Here is a 21,326-nt window from a genome sequence, read left to right as displayed (position 1 = left end):
TACTGACAAGGGAACCTCCCCATCACACCCCCTCAGATTTAGTTATAAATTGACACAGTGGATAGGCTTGAAAAACTGAACACAGATCAATCGAGAAAACAGGAAGAACCGTTAATGCTTGATAAACAGTAATATTTAGTCTCTGTACATGTACAAATGCTTGAAACAGAAGAAATTCCACAGAAGGAATCACAATGACTGGAGTAACTGAACTTGTTGACAGTCAGGATAATAAAGCCCAAGTTGATGAAGCACTGGCACTTACTGATGAAAAATCAAAATCCATTCCTTTGTATAATGATGGCAACTACTGACAAGGGAACCTCCCCATCACACCCCCCTGAGATTTAGTTATAAATGGGAACCGAAAACATTTGATCGCAAGGTCATAGGTCAACCAATTCCTCCACAGGAAAACACGTCTGATATATTCTATACGACACTGGTGACGGCATGTGCGTCACATGACAGGAATATGTTGTCGACCCACCTAACTTGCACACTTGGCGAATGTGTAAAAAGATTCTTCTACCTTGCCCGATATAGGTTTTCTTGTGGATGTGATAAACACTTCCAAAAAAGTGATGAAAACATAAGAGTTTGTCACATAAACTGCAACAAATAAATGCAACAGTTTCACAGTCGCACAGTTTTCCCTGTGCTCTGTCAAAACACGTTTATTACGTTTTCAAATATTTCCGTGTGTAGACCGTCAAATCCTGCATATGTCCAAGCAAATCTGAACATGTCCTGGAATTTTGGAGAGCGAAGTTGATTATGTCTGAGTGCCTGATCTTTGATAACTGTCTGAAAATAGAAAATTAAACTTTTCACTCGAGAGAAGGCTTGAACCAAGGACCTCTTGTTCCACAGCTGTTCACGCTAACCACGGAACCACGGCGCTCCTGAGCTCAGATTCTCCTTGATGTTGCACATCTTGCACATGGACTACTCAGTTTGTATATTTTGCTTATTTTTTTCATAGTTTCACACAACTTCTTCCTGTTTTCTCGATTGATCTGTGTTCAGTTTTTCAAGGCCTATCCCTGGGCCAACTTATAACTAAATCTGAGGGGGGTGCGATGGGGAGGTTCCCTTGTGAGCACAGTTGAGTCTAAGTTTCACACAAGAATACCAGTTTCGGAGCACTGGTCACAAATAAGGCTATGTTCGGGGAGACGAAGTTTCCTGGCAGACAGTTGGCTGCTTGTAGTGCCTACAGTGAGTGCCTTCCAGATTGGACAGCTGCTGGAACTGTCAGGAGTAGATCCTGGTGATTGTTGTGCATTGGAACTGTTTGCACTGGCTTAGTGAACTGAACTGGTTGAGAGTGGCCTTCCTAAATACACACACATTGTAGTGATATTTGCTTGATTCTTGCATAGCACATCATTTGCAAAAATGAAGTAATACTCTATCTAGTGGTGCTGTTGTCAGGAATGTGTGCGCCACTGGTCTTGTGGCTGGCGCCTCGTCTGGTGAATGGTGAAGCTAGTGCTGCAAATTTCTTTGGTGCCAGCTGGAGTTGTACTTCAAAAAAGAATCACATGTTTAGGAATTAATCCACCTTGTTGTGCTTGATACACTGTGCCTGCTGAACTGTTGATATCTGGATCTGCTGAGGGAGTGTCCCCTGCAGAGCAGGAGCACAACCAGCTTGTTGCTCCATATGTGTATGGGGGTAGCCACGGTCAGAGGCGGAGGCTTTGGATACTGCAGACACAGTAGTTTTTCAGTTGTTACTACTTTTGTGGTGTTTCTGTAATTTATAAAAACTGGTTTAATCATACTCTTATGTTGTGTATGTGTTGAAGTGTTAAAGGAAATTACTGCGTGAGTGCATCTGTGTAGTTTTCCACATCTGTAAATAAATGATCAAATTATTTGTGTATTTCAATCTGTAATTTTTTTGTTGGCATATTAGGAGACTATCAGTGTTGAATTCTGGTTAATTAATTATGAATTTACAGTACATGTCATGAAGAAGAAACATAATATAACAGTATGTTTTTATGCAGGATGTGAAGTACATTCATAAAATTGGAATATATCGTATTGGTGAAATAGAAGAAGTGGTTGTGTAAAGTGGAATTGGCCGTTAGTTTTTCACCAAACAAGATTTGTTTCTCCACGCTCCACTCACCGTGTTTACCAGTTCTCCCTTTTCTTGTAATCTGAGCAAGGAGTATGATTAGAATGTTTTATGTAATGTTTAGTAACAGATTTTGTAAATTTCTTTGCAGGAAGCTGGGCACTGTCATTGAGGTTGGCATAGTTAGTAAGAATGGATTAGGTAAATCTTGCATAAATCTTAATCATGATTACTTTTATGACATGGAATGTCTTTATCACAGTAGTGTGTTACACATTATTCAAATTTGTGTACAATAACATTCTGACTATTTACATATATGCATTTGGCTGCTTCCATAGGCATAGTTTGAGGATTGCATTGTTACAGTTTTGTGTGTGTGTGTGTGTGTGTGTGTGTGTGTGTGTGTGTGTGTGTGTGTGTGTGTAGCAACTTCACTGTGATATGTTAACAAAATCATAACCAAAGTAAAGGTAATCTGTTCAAAGAGCATAGCCCTGCACATCTATGAAGTCAAGATCTGCTGCTGGGTAACATAAAGTACCGTGTTACCATTGGTCGTTCCATTCAGTTGACTCCTGCCTTTTGGAGGAAGATTCCCACAAGGTGTATGTAGTATGTGCCTGCTTTGTTTTAAGAGATTAATCCATCACCGAAATGTTGACTGTAGGGGTGGACAATAGGTTCAAGTATCCTGTTTCAATAGTGCTTGACTCTCAAATTACACTCAGTCAGATAAAAGACTGGTACTGACCCAAGACATGACTTAGGCTGGGGAGCAGGGTAATGCAGCAAAGAACAGGCAGTTGGTACTGTACTTCACAATGGATGCCTAGAGACCATATTGATCATTTGGAGACTGTCTGGGTTGACACAAGATTGTGCACATTTCTGTTTCTTTCTGCTAGGGGTTATAAGATGTAATTGGTAGTAATCAGCAACTGGTGTTGTTGAATGTGGGCACCCATTGAGATGTTGATCTTCAATGTTTTGTGTCACAAGATAATGGTTGAAGTTTTGAATGACATTGCAAATTTGGTTGGCAATTTCTTGTGCTGGAAACCTATTATTGCAATAAAGTGACAGTGAGAACATCATCTAAGCATGGAGGCTTGTTGAACTGTGTACACTGGCCACAGTGACACAGTGCACTCTACTGATCTGCAATGAAAATAGATATTTACTTTTACTTTCATTCCATGGTTTACCATATTCAGTGATTTCCTGTGATGAAAAGAGTATTAAGAAAAAAGTTTGAGATAAACTCTTACAGTGTAAGTCATGAGTGTGGCGCAAAAATTTTTTCTGCCTTTTGTGTAGACTGAGCAGTTCTTATCATCATTTAAACACTCCATTTTCATTTATGCTCTTATGTCTGATATATGTACTCTCAGTTGCTGTGGCCGAGCGGTTCTAGGCGCTTCAGTCTGGAACCGCGTCACCGCTACAGTCGCAGGTTTGAATTCTGCCTCGGGCATGGATGTGTGTGATGTCCTTGGGTTAGTTAAGTTTATGTAGTTCTAGGGGGCTGATGACCTCAGATGTTAAGTCCCATAGTGCTCAGAGCCATTTGAACCACCAGTTGCTGTGTACAAATTTATTAATCTGGTGTATAAACAGTTTCTGGTATGAGCAAATTAAAAAGTTAATTAGTGAACTAAAAAACAAAAATACAAAAATCTTAGCTGATCTGTTTGGTAAAAGTAATGCTATGGTACCTTCCTCACCCAATGCAGATTTTTTCTCCCATAAAACTGTGCGACTTGAAATTGTGGTCTGAAAGATATATTTATCTTAAAAAATTTTAGACTCAAATATAGTGTGTAAATTTATTTTTGGGAACAATATATTATTTAGCCAAAATGAAACAGTTTTGCTGTTGTGTCAGTTGGAATTATAAACTGAAGTAGCACTATTTGAAGAACGTGTTCTTGTACTTTCCAAGCATATATAAGTAAGTTAGAAATAAAAGTATAATAGCACTGATTTATGTGATGCTTGCAGATATTTTAACATATTCTGACAAAATATGTTTTTATATTTTGTTTCTAGGATGTTGTTACATCAAAAAATTACACTTTTGTTAAAAATAATGGTTGATTTCAGGGATAAGCACTGAAGCAGATTGCTGTTTCAAAAACCATTCAAAATTTATTGTGCTTGGAGACTGTGTTGCCAAGAGTTCCTTTATTTGTTACAGCCATTCATGGGCCCTCGCTACCCTGCAGGACCTCGTCCTGGTGTCCGGATGCCTCAGCTTGGAAATGAATTTAATGGGGTAAGTGATCTTATTAAAGTAGACAGAAATGTTTTCAAATCGAAGTAAAACCAATAGTCAAAAACTTAGTGCAAGGTAGACGAAAACATGGATTGGCATGATAGCACACAAGTTTTTACACTGGTAGTTTATTCTGCAGTGATATCTGACAAAAGTAGTGATGAACTCTCTCTCTCTCTCTCTCTCTCTCTCTCTCTCTCTCTCTCTCTCTCTCTTTCTCTCTCTCTCTACACCCCCCCCCCCCCCCTTTCCACCTACACCCTTCTGACCAGAGTTTCTCAGAGTTTCTGTGTTGTTCACAGCTCACTGTGACTCCACTAGATGTAGGTGTACTGAGGTGCATCAAGATTTATGTATTCATTGATTATATATGAGGGAAACATTCCACATGGGAAAAATATATCTAAAAACAAAGATGATGTAACTTACCAAACGAAAGCGTTGGTATGTTGATAGACACACAAAATTCAAGCTTTCGCAACCCACGGTTGCTTCATCAGGAAAGAGGGAAGGAGAGGGAAAGACGAAAGGATGTGGATTTTACGGGAGAGGATAAGGAGGCATTCCAATCCTGGGAGCGGAAAGACTTACCTTGGGGGGGGGGGGGGGGGGGGGGGGGGGGGGGGAAGGGACAGGTATACATTAGCGCGCGCGCGCGCGCGCACACACACACACACACACACACACACACACACACACACACACACACACACACACACACACACACACACACACCCATCTGCACATAACAGACACAGCTTGTGTCTGTTATGTGCAGATGGGTGTGTGTGTGTGTGTGTGTGTGTGTGTGTGTGTGTGTGTGTGTGTGCGCACGAGTTTGTACCCGTCCCTTTTTCCCCCCAAGGTAAGTCTTTCCGCTCCAGGGATTGGAATGACTCCTTATCCTCTCCCTTAAAACCCACATCCTTTCGTCTTTCCCTCTCCTTCCCTCTTTCCTGATGAAGCAACCGTGGGTTGCGAAAGCTTGAATTTTGTGTGTGTGTTTGTGTGTCTATCAACATACCAACGCTTTCGTTTGGTAAGTTACATCATCTTTGTTTTATATATGTATATATCCTTCACAGTTATAGCCAGTTATCTGAGAAGCTAAAATAGACCGTACAAATCACATTTTCTTTGGATAATAATAAATTTATATATTACTTATTTATTCCTAATGTTTAATTTTAAAAAAAACGAATACTACAGAAATGCTAATACTACAGTTACTTCATTAGTTTACTTATCTTGAGTGGTAAGGGGCAATCTGTATTAATTACTTGAGAGAAGGTGAACTTGTTAGCCAAGATCGCTTCTAAATAACCTTTATTGTCAATTACCGGTTTTGGTAAGTATGGTTACCATCTTCAGATCTGCGAATGCATTCATACAATGTCAGATTGTACAATGATAAATTTAAGTGTAATAACAAGTGCATTATAATAGCAAAACTGTGTTAAAATATACCTTGATAAAAGGTTATTACATACTTTCTGTACAAACTGTACAAGTACTCTTTCTCAAACACTGTGGGTATGTGAGGGATGAGATGCACAATGCATCAGCAAGTCAAGGTTAAAACCACAATATACACAGTAATTTACCAAATTCTTGTGTCCCATACTACTCACTACTGTGTATTTCATTGCAGCTGGGGCACCATTAGACTGGTAGGTGGTGGGCAGTACTTGCAGGAAAATTGACAGTTGGCACTAAGAGGTGTCTTTTGCGGTGGTATGACTGAATAAAATCTTCTTGGTTTTCAAGCTGTGACAATTCCAACAAAATTCTTGAGCTTTCGATGGCTAGCTCCACCATCGTCATCAGGAGTTAAACTACTGACCGCCAGGGCTGGCACTATTTCCTGCTTCCATACTTATGATTAAAGCCACTGGCACCAATGAGGGAGGGCCAAAACAATGCGTGCGTGGAAGGTGAGTTGGGCAGCTCATAGCAACTCCGGCCTGCCACCGGACCAGGTGATGTCAGGTGGCGTGAGGGGCTTGTGCCACATTTGAAACTGCTGCTACCACATCCCTACAAGCGTTAAGCATCTTCCATCAGAAGGAAGCAACAGCAGATGCATAATGCTTATAGGGAGGTGGGAGTGGCAGTTTGAAACATGGTGCCAGCCCTTCACGCAACCAAACGTCACTCGGTCCTGCAGCAGGCCAGAGCTGCTGTGAGCTGCCCAACTCACATTCTGCACATGCATCGTATTGGCCCTCTCTGATTGGTGCCAGCAGCCATAATCATAGGTATATAAGTGGGAAATATTGGCAGCAGGGCAGTTTTACTGCTGACGATGATGGTAGAGCTAGCCATCAAAAGCTTGAGAATTTTATTTTCAGTTGCCGCTGCTTGAAAACCAAGAATATTTTATTCAGCACTAAGAGGTGTCACTAGTGTATTAATGTATTTCATACAACACATCCTGTTATGTGTTAATAAGATTCCTAAACACTTTTTTTAATGATTATAAAATTATCATTTAAACTGAAGCTAAAACTCATTCTTATTGCGTACACTTGCACAAGTGTGCTGATGTAAAAGTTGCTTTATAACTTGGTGCAATTACCACAAACCAATAAACAATAAGTTGCTGTATGACAATATTTTGTAGTTTATAAAAATCTGCTGACATAATTGTAAAATTATGAAAATATACAGAAGCAAGTTACAAGGTGGGCTTCTGTATGCAAATAATAAAATAATCACAGCGATAGTGGATAGCACATTTAACTCACGTAGTAACAGTTAGATGATGGGGCTGCCTATATCAGAGCCATGAACTGAGGCTAAATTGTATTCCAGGGGTCTACTACTAAAAAATATACTCACCATAATGATGTTACTGGATAGGCAAAAGTCAGTGAGTTAACAACATGTTAAATATGAAACTCATAAAAACACTCAGTGGTGAACAAATTAAATTCATGTGTAAGACACATGACACCCCCAAAAAATGCTCATTTACTGTGTTCTATTAAGGGTTTCTTCCCATGGGCTGGATTTATCTTCATTGCCCACAATTCCCATACTCATTGGTTGGCACAGAAAAAAGTGGGAAGATAACCTTAACAGAACATAGTAAATGAGCGTTTCATGGGGATGTCACGCATCTTAAACGTGAATTTAATTTGTTCACTATCTAGAGATTTTTTATGTTTTTCGTATTTAGCATGTCATCAACCCTTTGGCTTTAACTTGCCAATTAACATCATCGCAATGAGTCTGTGTTTTTTAGTGGTAGATTCCTCCAACACAATGTAGCCACAGGTCATTGCTCTACTATCACTATGATTATTTCATTATTTGTGTATGTAGTAATTACTTAAGTTGTCATCCACAGCATAGATTGCTTTTCAAATGACACAGTGGATGCCCACCTTGTAACTCACCTCTGCATATTTTCATAATTTTACAGTTATGTCTGCAGATTTTTATAAACTACAAAACATTGTCATACTTACTGTATATCAGTCTGCATAGATTGCACTAAGTTCTAAAGCAGCTTGTACATGGGAGCACTTGTGCAAGTGAACATAATAAGAATAATTTTTAGCTTAAGTTTTAATCACTATTTTACAATAATTTTTATAAAAAAGGTGTTCAGGAATCTCTTATCAACAGGAATTGTGGTGTAATTAAAATACATAAATACTTTTCAGTAAGAAATACATCAATACACTAATGACACCTCTTCGTGCCAATTGCCAATTTTCCGGCAATTACCGGCCATCACCATGTGCCAGTCTAACAGACTCCTGGCTGGGTTGAAGTAAGTAGTGTGTGGTATGGGACTTGGGAATTTGGCAACTTGTTCCATATACTGTGGTTTTAGCCTTCACCTGTCTAAGCATAGTCCATTCTGTCCCTCACATACCTGGCAGTGTTTTGGATAGAGTACATGTACAGCTGGTATACGAAACATGTAATACCCTTTTACTGTGGTACGTTGTAACATGGGTTTGCTATTATAATGCACTTGTTGTCATACTTAATTTTATCACTGTATGATTTCACATTGTATGAATGCATTCACAGATATGAAGATGGTATCAATGCTTAAAGAAACTGGTAATTGACAATAAAAGTTGTTTACAAGTGATCTTAAACAACTACTTCTACTACAAAACTACAATTAAATCCTTAAGCAATAAACCAACTACTAATACTACTATTAGTGCAACAGAATCTGTTCTGTTTTTGTTAATTTATTTTGGTACATTTAAAACTGTAAATTGCTATTTCTGCTCCTGGATCTGCCCTAGTATTACTGCAGTCAACTGCCATTGTCTGCTGGATTCCTTAGGTGTAGGGCAGCGTGTCAGCAGCATTTCCACTATAACAAACAATTCCACAATAAAATCTTAGGATCCACACTTTTGTGATAATCTGTATTAACACAAAGCACATTCGTGAGAAACTATTTCATTCAGTGGTCCCCGACATCAGTTGGCTTCTCTCAATCTGCAGAGTATGTTGCCTAGCTTTAGTTCAAAGTATCCTTTGTACTTCCATTTGATTGCCTTTCTTTAACCAATAAAGGGCTCCCATTTTTTTAATTTCCAATCCCAATGAGTGTACTCCTACTGTTATCAACTATGAATCATTCAGGGTAGTGCAGCAGGTGCCCATTACTCTTAGTAGTACTCCTTGTTGAACTCTTCTCATTTTAATGAGGCTGGCTTCACTAGCTGAAATCTATAATCCTAAACACCCACACCATATTCTGCAACTGATACCAATATAGACTGATGATTTGCTCTGATTGTTTCAAAGGAAGCCAAAATTGCCTTCTTGCAATGGTTATTAATTTGCGAATCACATTTGTGCCTTGTCTGCATGCCACCTCTATACGATGTGCAAAGTTACTACGTTTATCCAGGAATACTCCTAGATATGTCGTTACTGCAACTGTAATCATTATGTTGTTTAATTTTTTAAAAGATTTCCTACAAGGTTTCCTTTGAGCAGGAGGTACATAGCTTTGTGAGGTGCTTAAAATTTCGTCTATAATTCTTTTGGAGCTGCCACTTAGAGTGAACAGCATGTCATCTGAAAAATGATACCAGTCTGCTTACATTACCACTGTCATGTAACTTGTGTAGCATAGGCTCTAATGCTACATCCCAAAACTGATGATGTCACACAAGTAAATATCTAATTGGCCAAATAAGACTTGTATTATTTTGGCAGGCATTGCATGTGGTCCTGGAGATTTTTTATTTCTCAGTCTTAAAACTGTTTGACTAATTTCTTTTTATGCGAAGGAGTACACAAGTTTATTACTTCTGTGGTCATCCCATAACATTTTTTGTAACTCCACTGTGTCTTGGATTTCACCTCCAGTGGTGGTGTAGTGTATGATAATATAATAACTCTGTTATTCCACCCTACCTCCATAAATTGGTGGATTGTGATGTGTGTTGAATACCAGCGGATTGAGTGCCGTAATGGCTGCTTCTTGTTGCCTTCCATAGTCAGCAGTGAGGTGGATATGCCACAATACTGACTTCACATATGCATCTGTGGATTACACAAGAGGTTTAATTTGTGCTAGGTTACTAATATCATTTACTCTTAGCAGATACTCATTGATCTCATCACTAAATTGAAAATACGTGGAAACCAGGCTGCAACTCTCCTTTCCAGTTAACATTTCCATACATATTAAGTGTTATGAAGAATACTGTGACATTTTTGTCACTGTTAGAGCCTTGTTAAATACTATTATTGTTGCCCTTGGGTGGCTATCTGGGCAGTTATCAGCACACTGGGGACCTTTCCTGCATTAGTATCTGATTATTGGAGACACAATACATCTAACTTCAATTCTTCGGCGACTCTTTCAGCCTCATGTGATATGCTGGCACTTCTCATGGGATTAAGCTGTCCTATTTGTATCTTGATTATAGATGATGGTTGTATATTAGACAGTCTGGCCATTCTCGTCTTTAATTCCAGGACAAGATTAGATTAATTACAACACACACAGAGGAGTTAAAACAGTCGTTCATAGCAAGCTGCATACATGAATGGAATGGAAAAACCCTAATAACAGGTACAATGTGACGTACCCCCTGCCATGCACTTCTGCCACACACTATCTGGAGTACAGATCTAGATGCTGATTTGGGGATACGACCAGGCATAGTAGCAAAATGCTTTTACAATGTAAGTTCTGCTGGCAGAAACCACTTTCAATAACTTTTACAGTTTTCTCACTTCTGTTGGCAGACTGTTCACTTTCAGATGCATTCTGTCTGCAAAATCATGTAGAGGAAAAGTAGTCCTTACCAGATGTCTTAATGCTGTAGTGTCATCAGTTCTTCCAGCCTAGTGAGTTGTCATGTTCTCTATACTTTCATAAATCTGTCACAGATCGATTTCACTTTGTGTTCTGTTACCAACTGCTCTGTGGTAGGTGTTTGTTTTCAGTACAAACTGACTCTGAGTCTTGTGGTTTTGTTGCAGATTCATGTCCTGTATTAGCAAATCTTCTTTTGTTTCTGTAGGCAGCACAATATATTTCTCATGCACATCCTACCTAAAACTGCTCAGTTTCTTATTTCCTACTTTTCTCAAGGTGCATGAAGCTCCTACTTCAGTCTGTTGCATGACTTTCCCTGTGAAACTTTCTGCTTGCTTTTTGTCAGAAATTCCTCAGTCTTATGATGTCCTTCCTCCTCCTCCATGGTGATTTATATTTCTTACATAGATGGCACTTGATGGTCCTCATTGCTTTCTAGTGTTAAGATACATGTGTCAATAAGCCATTTTTAAAATCTGCCATAACTTGAAGCACCACTTTTCTTCCCATTGTCCATGTCCTAAATCACATGAGTAGTATAACATCATCTATTGATAGGTCTAGGGCTACTAGAAGATCCCCCCCACCCCACCCCACATTCCCCATGAATTGGTATTATAGGGCTGAAACCAATCTGGCTGACCTGGGATGGCATGGAGGTAGTGGGCTGGTGCAAATGAGGTCATGGCTGGCATCTGTGGGGTGTCAATACTCTGGCGCAAAAGAAGAAGTGAAGAAGCAGCTCAGATTGAGGTGCCAGAGGCACCAATGACTCCACCAGCAGGGAAACACAGTTGAAGGAGATTGAAGGATCAAACACCTAATGTCTCTGGTGAGATACTGGAGGTAATGCACAGAAGTGGCTACTGTTGTGGCAGCCCCTTGGGTGGTGGAGATGTATGCCTGATACATCACAACCAAGGTTGATTCTTGTGCCTGTGGAACAACTCCCACTCAGTCAGCACCAGAAAAAAACTTGATGGTCTTATTGTGCCAAAATTGACCCCAGAATCCAACATGGGATCTGTCAGAAGGTGCACTCCCAGATGACAGTGCTCACCCAAAAAGGTATTGTGTCCTCTTTGACCAGAGATGGGGTTGAGCAGGATCTGACAGCCGTGCAGCAGTTGTGCCAACTGTGGCCTTGGATGGGCATTTCTCCATAAGAAGATAGGAAAAAATTGAGAGCCAATTTGGTTGTGGCTTTCCTCATAGCTCTGGACATCTGGGTCTTAAAAGTATGGACAAAATGTTCTGTCAGGCATTTAGAGGTAGGATGAAATGAAAGAGTCTGGTGTGTCTGATGCCATCTTGTGTTCAGGATAGCCAAAAGGCAGCCACTGTAAACCATGGTCCATTCTTTGTGACTAAGATGCGAGGGGTACCTTAGAGGGAAATTTTTTTTTCTCTAGGGTGGTGGTGGTGGTCATCTGCTGCAACTTGACAACATAGAAGAAATGGGATGAAGGAATCCACATGCAGATGGTCCCACAATTGTGTGCATTCCAGCCAATGGTAGCATGACAGGAGGTGCTGGTACGTGTGCCTGATAGGATAAACAGCTGTGCGCCATCTGTGTGATGTCAATGTCCATTCGTAATCAGTAAACATAGCTGCAAGTGAGATGTTTCTTGTGAGAGATACCACAGTAAGACCAATAGAGCAACTGCAACACATGTTGCTCCAGAACCACAGGGGTCACTACCTGGTAAATGTCATCTCCTAGCATCAGCAGCTGGACACCTTGGTAAATCTGGAGCTGCTGGTGTCTTAAAAAAACAGTGGAGGCCAAGCAGTCAGAGACTTGCAATTGCCATCCTGCTCAGGCATGCTGGACAAATCCTGGACTAGGGGATCCTTCCAGGGCTACACTGAGATATACCTAGAATTTACCAGGAACTCCTTCAAAGACTGCTCAGCTTGGGGATCAATTTGAAAATTCAGTTTCCTGTGTGTCCTATTCCAAATCTGGTCTCATATGGAGTAGAGGGCATCTCCATTAGAATGTTAGGAGGTAATTGTGGGGTACTTGTTACTGGATAAGTAAAAAGCCAAATGATGAAGACTGTAAGCTGTTCATTCAGACAGTCCTGTCTTGGGTGGGGGGGGGGGGGGGGAACAGAGCCTTGTGGTCAGTAACCAAATGAAACTTAATTCCATAAAGGAAAATGCAGAGTTTGTGCACTACAGAAATACTAGCTGTGTTTCATTCTGTATTGATGAATAATGTTTGTGTGCGTGACTTAAGATTTTGGAAACAAATGCTATAGGTTTTTTAGAACCACCCAGGAACGTTAAGGGATAGGATGAGCTCAGTGCTATCAGGAGAGACATCTGTTGCCAAACCCAGTGGCAGCTGAGGCTAATAAATTGTTAAAAAAGTTGGCTGATGGTAGTCAAGTTGTGAAAGTTGCCTGGTGATGAGACGTAGGCCTCTGGAAAGGAATGTCCTTGTGGTGCAATTGATCTTGCTGAGAAACAGTTAGAGGCCCATCACAGATTTGGGAACTGGCATATTTTTGATCACTTTGATGTATCCCTGTGTGGGCAGTAACCTCCGCCCTCTCTAGCCTAAGCATGCTGAAGAAATTGATGTTTAGAAAAACTATATAACACATTTTTCAGACTGAGCCATGAGAACTTGACAAAAATATCATAGATCTTCCTCAGTTGTAATACCAGTAACCAGGGTGCTGTGAAGATAGTTCATGTGTTCAGGAATATCTGATATCAACTGTTATAAGAACTGTTGAAAAATAGCAGGTGCACTTGCAACTCCAGACTGAAAGTTATTGTATTGGTAAAGATTAACAGGTGTATTTAATCTTTTATTCCTTGGCCAATGGAAGCTTGATAAATTTTGAAAAGAACTGGCAACCCGTTAATTTGAAAACTGTTGGGTCAAGGTAAAATGTAGAAAATTACTTCTGCTTCACAGGCTTACATATGGCTCCAAAGGGAGAGGCCCATTGTCTAAAGGGGAAAAGTGGAACCACTTACTGTTGTTCCATATGTGTAATTACAATTTCACTTCATTCTGTAAGGCCAAAGGAATCTGGTGGGCTTAAAAGAAGAAGAAGAAGAAGAAGAAGAAGAAGAAGTACCGAGGAAATTTATAAAACTATGTGTGCCTGAAAAGTCAAGGCTGAACCTAGACCAGGCTAATATAACAGCACGTACTGTGAACATAAAACGACAGTTTTGTGGTATGGCACTGAAGCCTGAATAGTGTTAACAGTATGCTAAGTAGAAAAACCAAATGCCAAATAGGCATGAAGTTTAAAAATGTGGGTCAGTAATGACAAGATAACGAAATGTTCTGGTCACTTGTTTCTATTTCAGAGAAATCCTCACATGACCTAATAGAATTTCGTGTTGTCTGTAGTCCCACAAATTATAATACTCTGTCCAAACGCTGAGTGTCAGTATTAGAGTATGTGACTGATCCAGCATAGACATAGACATAGACATAGCCGTATCACATAAGAATGTAGTAGATTTATTCCTGATTTCCATGTGCTACTGTGTGGTCACTTCTTGTTAAGTTCTTGATCTGGATCATAGTAACATTTGTGTTGTCTCGTTGTCACTGTAGGCTTGTACCATGGGAAGCAAGGAGAGGATGTTGTTTCATGGATGGTATCCTCTTTCTATAACACAACTGCACACATGTATTAAAACAGTTCTGTGTACACTACTCTGGTCGCTAGGTATTGACTGACTCTGAGCTAACTGCAACTGTGACTCCCACTGGGCTGTGATTGAGGACTTGACTCATTGACTCACTGGATGACTGACTGCTTGTGTGACAGACTGGGCCCTACTGTCCACGGCGGCGATCTAAATACTGGCAGCCAAGAAGGCATTGGCGACACGTTTCTTGCAAATGTGTCTTTGGCCTCTATTGATCATCTCACAATCATTTTGACGGCCAGTGTGCTGGCTACAGCTTACGCCAGCACAGTATCACGGAGTGGGCACATGTCAGATTCTGACATAGTTCCACTATGTGTCTTTTACAGGAACTCTGTGGACGTGTTGTGTCATAATGGTCACATGCAGGACATGGTTGTATAGCGAAACTGTTGGAACTAGACAATAACCAAAAATGTCATGTCTGATGCCTATGAACCAAATGAGGTGGAGTAAAACAGGGCAGGTGTGCCACCACCAAGCAAAACATGTATTATCATTTAAAAACTGGAAGGCAAATACTGTTGCAGTGTGTTGGTCCTCGCTGGGTACAGCATAGGCATATCAAAGTCATTGGAAAACATTTGCTGAGTAATAATACTGTGTAGGCTTTCATAGCCAGTATTCATTTGACTTAAAACTTCTGGGCTGACTGTCCATGGTTGATATGTAAAACTTCCCCTAATGTTTTGTCTTCGGCTGCTGGAGACATCCTTCGCCTCTGAGGATTTCGTCTGCAGCCAGAGGATAAACATTAGGGGAAAGTTTTATGTACTGACCGTGGCCTGCCAATCTGAAAATTTTAAGTGAAGGAATTTGCTGGGTAACTTGAAAATTTTCAAAAGTTTGTGCTATATGCAACACTTCTCCTAACAATGGATCTGACTGACATAACGTTTATGTGCATACACTTCTGTCAGCGGCAAGACGAATTTAGACACCGATAATTAAACTTCCTGCATATGATCAACCACAAGGAAACACAAATTTGCACTTTCTACTCAACCTTTAAATGTCTGTGACAAAGTGTTCAGTTGTATTTGTGATGTTGCAAAAATTCTAATCCAGCTGCAGCCACATGTATTTCAGTAGAAAAATGTTCTGTCAACAAAGCAGTAATCTCCAAAAGGGGTAACTTAAGGTTCAGCCAGGGGGCTATATGAGATCATGGAAATGGGGCTGGTGTATAGGAAAAACTAATGTAGCCTGGGAATGTAATGCTAACAACTTCTGGTAAATGTCCTAGTCCTCGTGCACTTCGTTAAATGGCTGGAAAGCTGAAATAGCTGACAGGGCTTGCAGCTGCTAGTGAGCTGAGCTGTTCAAATGTTGTCAGTTGCTGATGTTGATTAAGCTGCTGTTACCACAAGTCCAAAGATTTTTACATTCATGATAGCTATCCTATTGAACTGAACTGGAACCTCCTCATCTCTAATTTTGTGGTCTTCAATTCGGAACACAAAAGTTATTTATTGACACTTCCTGAATATAGTGAAACAAAATAAATGACACTTTGTTCATGAGCATTATTGATCCCGTGAACTATCTAAGTGTAGAGTGGCATATCGATGATATGGCATAATCTATTGATACATCTGGTGGGATGGCACGTATGTTACTTAAAAACAGAAGAAGCCTTTAAATTTGGTGTATATTTTTCTTCATAATGTATCTGTCAGTTTTTTTTGAATGAACACATCTTCAAATGTATTTTCCTCCATGTTGACTGTTATATCAATTTGCTCCTTGCATTTATTTTAGTATTTTTGAGAAGGTTGCTCAGGAATACATCATTAGGACTATGATTGCTTTCTTTCATTTCTGGTAAGAGAAAGGAATGGCATAAGTAGGCTATTAGATGGACTCATGTGCCTGCATTCGTAACTCCTTACAAACACCAGTCAGAAAAGGGTTGATTGCTATACGGCAACAAGGTCCTGTAAATACCTACAGTTGGCTACTCACCTGAATTACTTTACAAAATTTAAAATTTTGCATAGATATTGCTTTTGCTTTTGATGGATGAGTGTCTTATGTGGCAAATCCAGCTTACATGGAGAGGCTCATAATAAGATTATAGAATTTGGCAAGAATCCAGTTTTGATAGTAACCTGAATGTGGTGGTGTATGCTAGGTAACCTCCATATTCATGCACCAATCACAGAACACAGGTTCTTTACAAATAATAACTTGCAGGATTCCCATACTATAATTCATTGCGTAAAGAGATTCGTCTATGCCTTTGTCTATTTAAAAAGACTATGACCATGATCATGAAGGATACCAAATGCACTTAGCTCTTACACATATACCCATTTTCAAACCACAAAAGGATCACACAAAAGTGCTTCCATTTCTGTGCCTTCTGTGTCAGCTCACTACAACTTAATCTTTAGTCAGTTATGTGCTGCAGTTATTTGTTCTCTCTGAAGTATGACAGTGAACTAGAATTCGACAGTGAAATGTATAGTTTGCTCCTTATATTTAGATAAATATGATCCAACTTTCAGTTACAGTTATACGTAAAGTATGTGCAGTACTGACATCTTGCATGATGCAGTAAAGTACTTTATTCTGCTCTCAGATAATATTTGTAATAAAATACACAGTTAATACTTTTTGCATGTCTGTGTTTGAGAATGTACTTCAGACACATGGATGTTAAATTTTCTGTTCAGAATCCCTGATGGCTTTGCAGTATGTGACTCCTGAGTTCCTATGGAATGGAAATATAGAGATTGTTTCATGGCTGTGAGAATGAGGAAACTGTGGAACAAGTACTTACATTCACTTACATAAAACATTATTAAATGCACTAATTCATTTGAGTTAATCTGCAGTAGAAGTATTTTTATTTATTTGGAAGGAATAATTTTACTAACACTGAAGTGAATATGGACATTAGGTGGGTGGGAGCATGGGTGGGGGGTGGGGTGGGGTGGGGGGTATATGCAGGAATTCTTTATTTAAAAGGAATATGAAAGCTTGTGACCAGTCCCTGATGACTTTATCAACAGAAGATTAAATACCAATATTCCTTCCTCCCTGCTTTCTAATGACATAATGTTTTATATGAACACTTTATGTGACAAAAATTGTTAAATAGGGCTTTTGATTCTGAAGGAGTGGGTGTAAGGTATAAAGTAATCTCATGAAACTAGAGCAGTTTACCTATTCCTCTGTGGTTAATTTCACAATATTTATTGGGACTTGCGGAGCTTATAACCATTGCGTGGTATTTATAGTAAGAATTTTCATTCTGATTCAGCCTTTAAGATAAAGAGAGGTGACAACTGTAATTTCTAATCACAAGACTGTGTGTCAGTGTGCAGGTTCAAAACTTCAACTTGCATATACATTTTCTTTTGTGCATGGAGCCACCAACTTTTCAGCCCTTAAATGTTCTTAGGGTGGAGTTGGCTATTAACTGTGACTGAATTCCACGAATTCCATTACTTACAGTTGTTTCATCATTTATAACAAGATTCATTTTTTCACTCATTTAATTTTCAATTCCCTTAAACATTGGTATGTTTAAAATTTCCAGCATATTTATTTTTAATTTGTCACTATCTCTGTTCTTCTTCGACACATTGCTGTGCTCTTGTTATGAAATACTTGAATTTTTTTCCTTTGCGGTGCATAACCAAATAACAATATCCAGTAACTTCTGTGAAAATGGTTTTTACTTGTAAACTGTGTTCTATTTTTTTTCTTCCTGAAATAATGCCATGCACTCAAAAATTCGTTTCTTATGAAGCTGAAGAGCTTGTGGTGTGCTGAGCCTAAAAATTTTGCGGGCAAGCATAGTGTTTTCTGCTTGCACTGTCATTACTGTTGTTCACACCCGTGCATGTCACTGAACTATACGTCTGCAATGGGTTGCTATTCACCACATAGAGGAGGTGTAGAGTCAGACATGTATAAGAACTTTGTTATCTCTGTTCATAAATGTGGTTAGGTATTAAATTTCCTGTACTCACAAAAGTAATTCCGGTTTTGAGTTTTGGCACTCCTCTCTTTCTTCATACTTTTATTCAATGTGATTGAAAGTTCATTATAAATGCTCAACTTATTCCATTTTTAGTTGTTATTGTTATTTCGTCTTTCTCATAAAAATAGTGTGTTCACATCTGATGCTAGTCTCCTTATGTTCGTAGTTCTATAATAGTATTCTGAATGGGACTGTAGAAGTTAAGTTTTTAGTATACTGCTGTACCAATCAAACTGAGTATGCAAGTTGATGTTTACACCAGTTCAAGGCTGCACGAGGCTAGAACAGTTAATGCCTGTATACATGCATACCTCTTTGTATGTCTCAAAATGTCAACAATATTTTCGTTTTCATCCTCGGTGCAGTTATACAATCAGCATACAAAATTCTGATGAACATTTGTGAAAACTGCAACACCAAGAAGGATACAACTAAATGAGACAAACTCTGTAAATTACATAAGTTATACAATAGTGAAAAATTTTAGGATTATAGGCCAGTGCGTAAGCACAGAGTTCAAGAAACCACATTGGTGTGAAGCATTAATACACTGCAATTACAGTCACAAGACATTGTGGCATGGTTCCTGAGGAATATCACTTCATACAGTTTATATAACAGTCCACAAAGCATCAACAGTGGTTGCTATAGGACAGTGAGAAATTGCCACCCTATTATACTGTAGATGTGTTCAGTGGAAGAGATTTCAGGCAAAATAAAAGGTCAGGGTAGCAGTTGTATCTGTAATATTGCTTGCTGCTGTATCCAGTCATCACTGTGTAAAACCATAAGCTGTCCAGTTGTTCCTGAAACGCATCACTGTCAAAGCATATGTCACATATACACTATCTGGTCAAAAGTATCTGGACACGTATTAATGGACATTAAGGTGGGATGCACCCTCCCCTTACAGCAACTTCAACCCTGCAGGGACACTTTCAATGAGATGTCTGGATGTTTGTGGAGGAATGGCAGCCCATTCTTCCTCAAGAACAGAAAACAGAGAAAGTGGTGATGTTGGACATTCTTTGATGCCGGTGTCTGGAACAAAGTCAACATTTTAACTCATCGCAAAGTTGTTGATTTGGGTTCAGGTCGGGTCTCACATCTCCATGCATTTACAGTTTAGAATATGAAAAATGTTGTTTGCTCTTCTTTTTATTTTCATCTAGTTGTGGCTATGGAGTTCTCTTAATGGATTATGATTTGCATTTAATTTACCTTTGTTTTGAAACATCACATTCCATACACAAATCAGTCATTGGCATGCTAATGACTAGATGATGCACTGTTTTCACAGCAAGTTTGTGAAGCATGAAACCTGTCATGTAGTTATCCCAAAATACTTTTAAAATAAACAGATTTACAATGTCACAAATTTTCATCCACCTGCTTGCAGATAGAATTCAAAATTCCGTAATTAGTTTTCAACGCCAACTAGGGGCACCTTCTTCAGGAGAAACTGTTACCTTACCTAACAATATCACAGGAAGGTACATTAATAGCAGGTAGGCATTAGAACAAACACTTTATGCAATTTAATTTGTAAAAATTGTTTTTTCTAATGTGTACCTGCTATTAATGTACCTTCCTGTGATATTGTTTGGTAAGGTAACAGTTTCTTCTGAAGAAGGTGCCCCTAGTTGGCATTGAAAACTAGTTAAAGAATTTTAAATTGTATTTGCAACTGGTTGGCTGGAAATTTGTGACATTGTGTTTAATTACAGTTGCTGATCACAGCCATGTTCAAAACATTAAACAGATTTAGTTTCTTCTCTTTCTCCAAGGCACAGTTGCACCAAAGTTCTATCTGAGGGATACAAAATATTACACTTCAAACAAAATTGGATTTTAATGAGAACCAAAATGGCATCTTATATTGACTTGGGCATTGCATGAAACAGTTGATGAGCAGTTTTTACTTGAACTGAAGTCACCTATTCATTACAAAAATGAAAGGATCTTCTAAAATGCTGCAGAAGAGTCACTTGATTAATGGGAAAAAGATGTGATATGCCTGTATTAAAATGCTGACACTAATGGAATGTCTGTTCTTATGTTTCAAGTAACGTGCATAATCCTGGATGAATTTGGGCACTTAAGGGATTGGGAGGTATGACTGATGCATGCTCATGCATGCCCCTTCAGGAAAGACAACCATGCATCATATATAATTCTAGCATTGGGTCTTTTGTAACAGCTTACTTAATTTACCCATGTTAGTGATGAAACAATTAAAACTATTGTAGCATCTTCAGTGTACCTGATGTAATATTGGTGACTTCTTATTCTGTAATTCATTGGTTGTGGATTTCATGGTTGTGGATTTCATGTTAATGTAATTTACAGCAGAATGTTTTTGAGTATGCCACTGTACACGAAGTGCTAACGTTAACCAAAATGCTACACAGAACATACTGAATAGGTTATTCCAGTAGACAGTGTACTTTCTATTAAACCCTTTCTTTTAAATAAGTATTAAATATTTACAGTGATATAAGTTTTTGTAAAAACAGAACTTGGTAGTTCAAGTTGGTAAAGTCTCTTTTTCGTATTTCAAAGGATGCGTAGAAGGCCTGAAGATGTCTAAGATATTTCTGCTACATGAAATTACTTTCACTTGAGAAAATTCTCTGTAAACACATCCAGTAAAGCACAGATCAATTTTTATAACACCTAAGAGATGATTTTGGAGAGTATTTGTATATTTTTGAGATATGCTAAAGTTCAGCTGATCTTGTCAGTGTTTTGTGGAGTTTATATGTAATGAGATCACATTAATAATGGTTTGGTGTAGTAGTTCATTGGTGAAGCCTGTGCCTAGAAGGTAAAATGATATGGGATCAAATCATTTTATTTCCGAATGATGTATTGATTATTCATGACTAACACAGGGTTTGGATTCCATGTGAAACTGTAGGTTCCCTTTCCCTAATAAGATTACTGGGGTAGG

The 21,326-nt window shown here is 38.9% G+C and overlaps 1 protein-coding gene across 6 annotated transcripts in view; it reads left to right on the top strand.

Annotated features, from left to right (window-relative positions):
* The window catches only part of LOC126470368 (single-stranded DNA-binding protein 3), a 377,943-nt gene that overhangs the window by 320,666 nt on the left and 35,951 nt on the right, over nucleotides 1-21,326 (top strand). For all 6 annotated transcript variants that reach the window (XM_050098180.1, XM_050098178.1, XM_050098175.1 and 3 more), the window contains one exon: nucleotides 4,293-4,370. In XM_050098180.1, coding sequence (XP_049954137.1) covers nucleotides 4,293-4,370 — 78 coding nt within the window. The remainder of the gene's footprint in view (nucleotides 1-4,292; nucleotides 4,371-21,326) is intronic.

The sequence above is a fragment of the Schistocerca serialis genome, chromosome 3 (assembly GCF_023864345.2).
Source record: "Schistocerca serialis cubense isolate TAMUIC-IGC-003099 chromosome 3, iqSchSeri2.2, whole genome shotgun sequence".
NCBI lineage: Eukaryota > Metazoa > Arthropoda > Insecta > Orthoptera > Acrididae > Schistocerca > Schistocerca serialis.
Note: the sequence above shows the minus strand (reverse complement) of the source record. Positions and strands in the feature narration are given on the sequence as shown.